This window comes from Sphaeramia orbicularis, chromosome 8 (genome assembly GCF_902148855.1).
Source record: "Sphaeramia orbicularis chromosome 8, fSphaOr1.1, whole genome shotgun sequence".
NCBI lineage: Eukaryota > Metazoa > Chordata > Actinopteri > Kurtiformes > Apogonidae > Sphaeramia > Sphaeramia orbicularis.
The window spans coordinates 48,486,676-48,493,406 of NC_043964.1; the positions used below are offsets into that span (position 1 = coordinate 48,486,676).

Consider the following 6,731-nt stretch of genomic DNA (forward strand, 5'->3'; position numbering starts at 1 on the left):
AAAAGTTTCTGAAAAGGTATGGATAATAGTGTTAGGTATGATTATGACATCAATATATGTTTGGTTTCAAAACAACTGACTTAGTGCCTGCTGAGAAAAAACAACTAAATGTTCATTGTAAATTTTGCTTCCCCACCCTGTATAATTTCTGGGACATTTGTGGCTGTGAGTGAAAGAGCACAGCAAAGTACAGATGGGTTCTTCACATTACTGTTAAAAGAGTCTAAATATAAGAGGAAAAAACAAGGATTCAACCCAGTTTAGAAAAACACACACACTGGAATTGATGCTTCAGAGATTTAATGCAAAGAATTGAACTTAAGTGAAGTGAAATGGGCACACATGTCAACATGATTCTACAGAGTGATGGTGGTAAATAGGAGGCAGAGTGAGCGCTAATGCTGCTGCTTCTGCCTCTGGTTTAGACGTCTGCAGAATCCTACTGCTGCATATAGTGCTTGATGAAATCCAGGTATTTGGACACTTTGGTGTAGACCCCGGGGCGGCCACTCAGACCACAACTCCCATAACTCATGATGCCCACCTGCACAATCCCAGTAGCTGTACGGCACACCAGCGGACCCCCATAATCCCCCTTTATGGCACAAAGTACAAATGCATGTCATCAATATGTGAACCTTCAGTCAAAGCAAAAGGTGTATAGTTAGAGACACACACAAGCTCAACAGTAACAACAACAAATGATGAGACACAGTTACTCATTAAAGGTTTGTCTGCTACCACTACTATTGTGGAAATGCTCCACTAATTTTACTTTCAAAACTACTGAATAGTTCATATAAGATCCAAATGTACATAAATGAAATTTGGGTTTGAGTCTGTGTTGTGTTGTTTGTTGATGCTAACTTATTTTCTAACTTTATGAACACTACTACAGCGGCTGTGAGGACTAACAAATGCATTTAGAACTCAGCAGTGAGTGGAAGGATTTTAAGTGGAAAAACTGTCCCATGTCCTTTACACAAACATAAGTGAACAGGCTGTTACCATGACAACACAGATGTAAGGTCAAAGATGGAACTGGAAACAATCATCTGATACCAGCAGACGAAAACACAAATTTCTTCTTCTTCAAAAAAGTAATATTGTTAAAATAATTATATAACAACTGAAAGGCTAGAACCATCACTTTTAAGTGTAAAGTGACTCAGTCAGTGTTCAGTGGTGTTTGTCTTTCTAGTTCCTCCGTGGTTTTTGTGCATTGGTTAAAACTCACATTGCAGGCGTCTTTCCCTCCTTTCATGTCTCCAGCACACATCATCCTCTCAGTCATCTCTGGATACTGCTGCTTACACACAGCGTCATCGATGATGTTCACCTGCAGCTCCTGGAGGGTTTCTTTACCAGGCAGTGGAACTGAACAACACAGAGGAGAACACTGAATCAGAACCACAGGTTTAGTCTCATTTGAATAAAAGAAGGTATTTCCCATATGATTAACAGGCTGATGTTTTCAAACCTTGAATTTGCCTTTTGTCCATCACTATATATGACAGGATGTTTAAAGGGTGGAGCTTACATCTTTAATAGAGCTTAAGTCCCACCCCTCCCTGATTGCGCACCGTGGTACCTTATTTTGGAAAAAACTGTATTTCAGTCAACAAGAGACAAGTCGCTTTTGGTCATGTTTGAATTACACATTATTTACATATATATATGTATTTTTTAAACCCCAGTCTAAAAGATCATTTTACAAGTCAATAAAATTACAGTTTGGTGTAAAACTGTTCAACTATCAGACTGTGAAAATACAGAAATGTAAATACTATAGACCCAAGTCATGAGGTAATGTCATCGTAACTGTCTTCATCCGTGATCCATTCACAGTCGGAACATTTCTCTGCAGCTTAAACATGCACAGACTGGGGTCATTTTCACCTCTTTCATTACTTCTTCACTTTGCTCTCAAAGATGGTAAAATATACCACGGCAGAAGCCATTTTGGTATTGGTCACATGCATCACATACAATGAGAAATACAGTCTATACAGCTGTTTAATAAGCCCCAGGGCATTTGTTTCCAGTGGGAATCATTTCAATGTAACAGAACCTGATTGCAGAAGTTTCACTCATATAAAACCAATTCATGCTCAGAAAAAAAACAAAGGTAAGAAAACAATCATAGCCACAATAGTCATTAGTGGTGGAGAAAGAATCCTTGTACTGTTGGATCAACTTAGTGTTAGTTTAGTACTGCAAAGTTTGTCTCATTGGTTTGTTGTTTCATTAAATTATTCCAGACATACACTTGTCTCATACAGTTAGACTGGTTTACAGATTTGAACACTAAAGTGCTTGTTGTTTGAGTTGTGTTCTGTTTTTCAACAATTGGTTTTATAGAGCTTTTTGCTGACGTACTTCTGGTTACGTGGACATATAGAATGTGTATATTGGTACAAGTGTCATGCTGCGTTACCATGGCAACACAGATGGAATTGTGTCTGCCCTCAGTACAAGGGCATACTGGGGACAACTGGGCTGCAGAGGTTGATTTTTAATAATTATTTTTATTTTGCATCAATGCATGTCTTCCCAATGTAACATCCTGTTACATTTTACTATTGTTTACATCTTGTTATGTCTTTTGATAGTATTTTAATAATGTCATTTCCATCTTGTCAGATCTTTACTTTATTATAACCTTAGGTTGTTATCTTTTACAACGATTTTCAGTGGCAACACTGACACAGTCCTGATGTTGAGAAAACATGCAGGGATACAAAATTAAGATAATGGTTATTTTTCTTAAAAACATTCAAGTGTTAGTTTTGAAAAAAGTAGAAAGCCCATGTATTAGTCTTAAAATCTACACAGTAAAAGTAAAAGTTGTTAAAGGTGTGGAAACTCTGATGAAGTCCTGGGAATAAGTATTTGTGCCTCATTGGAGTGTGTTTGTGTGTTTATTTGTGGTGATGTACACTTGTTGACTGTACCATTAGGTCCAATGTAGCCCCACCCAGTGATCCAACACTCAGATGATGGATCAAACTTGACATCAGTGGGGGGCAGACTGACGCTGTCCACCAGGTTGGTGAAGGTCAGCTTCTTCTTCAGTTTGACCATGGCCAGGTCGTTGAGGAACCCAGTGTTGAGGGCCCTGAAATCACGAGGTGTGACAACGGTTTCTATGCCCATGTAACGCACAGACGCCTCCTGCAGGCTGTGGGACCCCACCCACGCCATGGAGCGCCTGACGTTAGGGGCGGGGCTTCTGTGAACACAAACATACACACACCATATATGGAAATGACGATGTAGAGTCAAAACACACAACACTCTGAATTATATTATTATGAGAAGGTTCAGTAAATTCAGCTGACATAGGATTTCTGAGAAATGTGGTGTTGAAGTAACTTTTTCTAAAAATTCATGTTGTTTTTAAATGGTCACTAGGTTCTCATGTTCTTAGTTTTTCAGTTCAGTTTGATTGTAATTTTATTTTTATTTTGAGGAAGTGGACGGTTTATTTAGTTTTAACATTCATTCAGTACAGTGAAAATTGGCTTGTGTAACAGAATATTTATTACTTTATTTATTATTACTTTGACATTTCTATTATCAATTATCTTATCTTGTCTTAAAAACTTGGAGGTTTCTCAGTCATAATCAAGTATTTTTCTTTTTCTTTTGAGGGACTGGCTGGATGTAGTTGAGATTGTCTATTGTTTTAGTATTAGTTTGAAACTTTTAAGTATTAGAAGGAAACTGGAAAGTGTCAGCTGAAAGAATGCATGATATCAAACTGATTTAAAAAAACATTGTTTATTAAAAGTCCAGTATAGTGCACTTTATATTTTTGTGCACAATAAACCCATTTCTATTTTTTTTTTTTTTTTAATTCTGTTTCATATTGCTCATTGTAGTTTTTATGTATTTTTCATACTGACCATGTAATATTTAAAGTTGATAAAAACAGCAAAGAAAATCAGCTAAAGAATTAGCTTCTGCCTTATGTGTTACACTTTCTCTTTCTTATGGATCTCTACAATATTTCTGAAAACAAACTAAGTACAATATTGAAATTCAAATGCTTTAGAAATATTCACTGTGGTACTGGTTCAGGGGAAATGGGACAAATAAGGTTTTAATTTTATTGCTTGAAGTACTACTTTAAATATAATGATAATAATAATAATAATAATAATAATAATAATAATAATAATAATAATAATAATAATTATTATTATTATTATTATTATTATTGTTTGGTTTTATGTCATTTTCCAGAAAATGCATTGTCACATCAGTAAAGATCTCACTTTAGCTGAATGCATTGTGTCACCATTAAAACCCTTTTTCTGTAAAAGTCAAATGTGGTAAAAATACTTGTAATATAGGTCAAACTGTTAGTAAAACGCAACATGGTCTTATCACTTTTGAAGAGGGCTTTTATTTTAGCTGCCTGGAATAGAAAAACAATGTGAAACCTGCTTTTTTTTTAACATTACTTCCTCTGTTTTAGCTACTGCATCTCAGGCAAATTAAAACTAATGTTTCATGTAAAGCACATTTGTAACAACAACACAGCCATATAAATCTAAGACATAAAAAAAACCTTCTTTTTTTTCCTATTTAACTTGATGCATCAAATGAGCCAATTTCACCCCAGGAAATCTCACATGATCTCTTTGTCAGCATTAAAAATGATTTTGATCTATAAGTGAAGACTGGTTGGAATTCTTATAACCTTATAACCTTAACCTTAACATCCATCTCTAGATCTCTGGGGAGGAAATTTAGGGTTAGGGTTACATCTAAGCCATGTTTAATCCGGTGTAGGTTAGGTTATATTTCAGCCACATGTTAAACACTAAAAGATTTTCTGTATAGATGCTGTTATAACCCAAAGCCCAAATACAGCTCATGGTTAGGATTCAGTAAAAGCAACAGATTTCATAAGTAAAATGCACATGATCAAACCCAGACCTGTTCCAGCAGTTGGCAGCTGTCAACACCCACTGATTGTTGAGGATGGTGCCACCACAGCGCCAACTGTTGATGCCATCTGATGTGAAGTTGAGGTAAACCATCCAGGGCCAGCCGCCTTTTGGAGCATTATGTCCCCCGATGATGTTGCTCCTGACCTCCGCCCCCAACAAACCTCAAAATCCAGAAGTATACATTTCACAAAGCTTATCTTATATGCATAACAAGAGTTTACAGTAGCAGATTATACAGGAAACACAGTGGTTTTACTCATGAGTTGGTAAGTTGACATTTAACCAAACATGGTGATCATGGTCCAGTTTTCTCACCTCTCGTGTTGTGCATCAGCACCAGCGCTGTCACCAGTTTGTACAGAGCCATCGCTGGATGAGTGAAGCAAACACACAAGCTGCACGGTTAAATACACCGAAGACAGATGGAACCGTGGCGTCATCTTCTAATCAGCATCTAATCAACACCATCAGCCCTTTTCCTCCATTCCTGCATTGACTCATACACTATTTAACAAACTTTGAAAACACTTGGCTCAAATAATTCTGGATTAAGGTTTTTGAAATATGTCAGAGAGAATTTATTCGTGTTTGACTTGGGTGATGAAAATAATTTATTATTCTCACAAAATTATGTGAAATTATATTAGTGTACTGTGTAGGGTTATATCAACAGGGAATTTGGCTGCTTTCAGAAACCAATGGCTGTGTTTTGACCTCAGTCAGATGGATTCTACCTGAAGCCTTATATTGAGGGTTCTGTCTGCTGGTGTACTGGTGTGGGGGAATACTTAACTGATCATAGTTTTGACACCAGTGCCTGGGAATTCTTAGTGGCCACATCCATTCCTTTATGACCTTCTGATGGCTGATAACATGCTGTCACAAAGCTCACATCATTTCACACTCATGAACAGGACAATGAGTTGACTGTTTGCCGATGGGCTCTGGGGTCACCAGAACTCAGTCCAACAGAACCGCTGGGATAGCCTGGAACAGAAGGTTCAGATGTATTTCCTATCTGTTTCTCTTGATTATTTCTCTGAATATGACATTTCCCCCTGTGGTGGGTAGTGCTTAGACGCAAAGTTTTGAGCCCCGAGGCTCTCCTGTCTCTTGTGTTGGAGGAGGTATGTGTGTGTGTGTGCTTTTACATGGTGAAGGAAATTAAATCTGAACTAGGTATAATGTGTTATTATACAGATGGAACTACATAACTGCATGGCATTTGCTACAGAACACAGCCTGTGATTGACTGAATCACACAAAGTTGTCAAACATAGACCTATATCTAGCTGGTGTGAGTAGATAAATTTGACTGCATTTACTGGCTGTCAGACATGTATCAGCATCTTGTAAATCATTACAGTGTTTTACTTGACAGATGGTCAAGTATTCTACATGCACACCCACATTTTCCTATATGAACAATTAGTAGGCCTAGTACGAAGTACAAAAATATGTATGCTACTACTACAACTAAGCCTGAGGGATTACTCATTTGTTTTAATTCTAAATTAAACAGTTTTCAAAAAGAGTACATTTGCCGGCAGATGTATCTAGTTAAGATTAAAATGTATATTGTATTGTGAAATATGACCGTGATGCATAGAGTTCTGCAAACAAAGCAAGCAGTTCTACAGGAATTTGACAATCCTGAGAAGGATATCACACACACACACACACACACACACACACACACACACACACACCCACACATACACACACACACACACACACACACTGTACTGTATAAACAGTCAATGACCTAAA

The 6,731-nt window shown here is 37.2% G+C and overlaps 1 protein-coding gene across 1 annotated transcript; it reads right to left on the reverse strand.

The window, feature by feature from the left end:
- Positions 1–283: 283 nt before the first annotated feature.
- LOC115424375 (testisin-like) lies at positions 284–5,349 on the reverse strand. Its single transcript, XM_030141599.1, has 5 exons — positions 5,277–5,349; positions 4,948–5,122; positions 2,955–3,232; positions 1,238–1,377; positions 284–595 (listed from the first exon to the last, which is right to left on the reverse strand). The coding sequence occupies exons 1-5, from the start codon at positions 5,326–5,328 to the stop codon at positions 440–442; spliced, it is 801 nt and encodes a 266-aa protein (XP_029997459.1). The 5' UTR covers positions 5,329–5,349; the 3' UTR covers positions 284–439.
- Positions 5,350–6,731: the final 1,382 nt, after the last annotated feature.

Bases quoted from the DNA above. Each gene is read 5' to 3' on its own strand.
- LOC115424375 (XM_030141599.1), bottom strand. From the start codon at position 5,328: ATGGCTCTGTACAAACTGGTGACAGCGCTGGTGCTGATGCACAACACG. The intron at 1,378-2,954 runs GTACAGTCAACA...TGTGTTGTTCAG, and splicing joins GGGCTACATTGGACCTAATG to TTCCACTGCCTGGTAAAGAA. The intron at 596-1,237 runs GTGAGTTTTAAC...TGTGCCATAAAG, and splicing joins GAGGGAAAGACGCCTGCAAT to GGGGATTATGGGGGTCCGCT.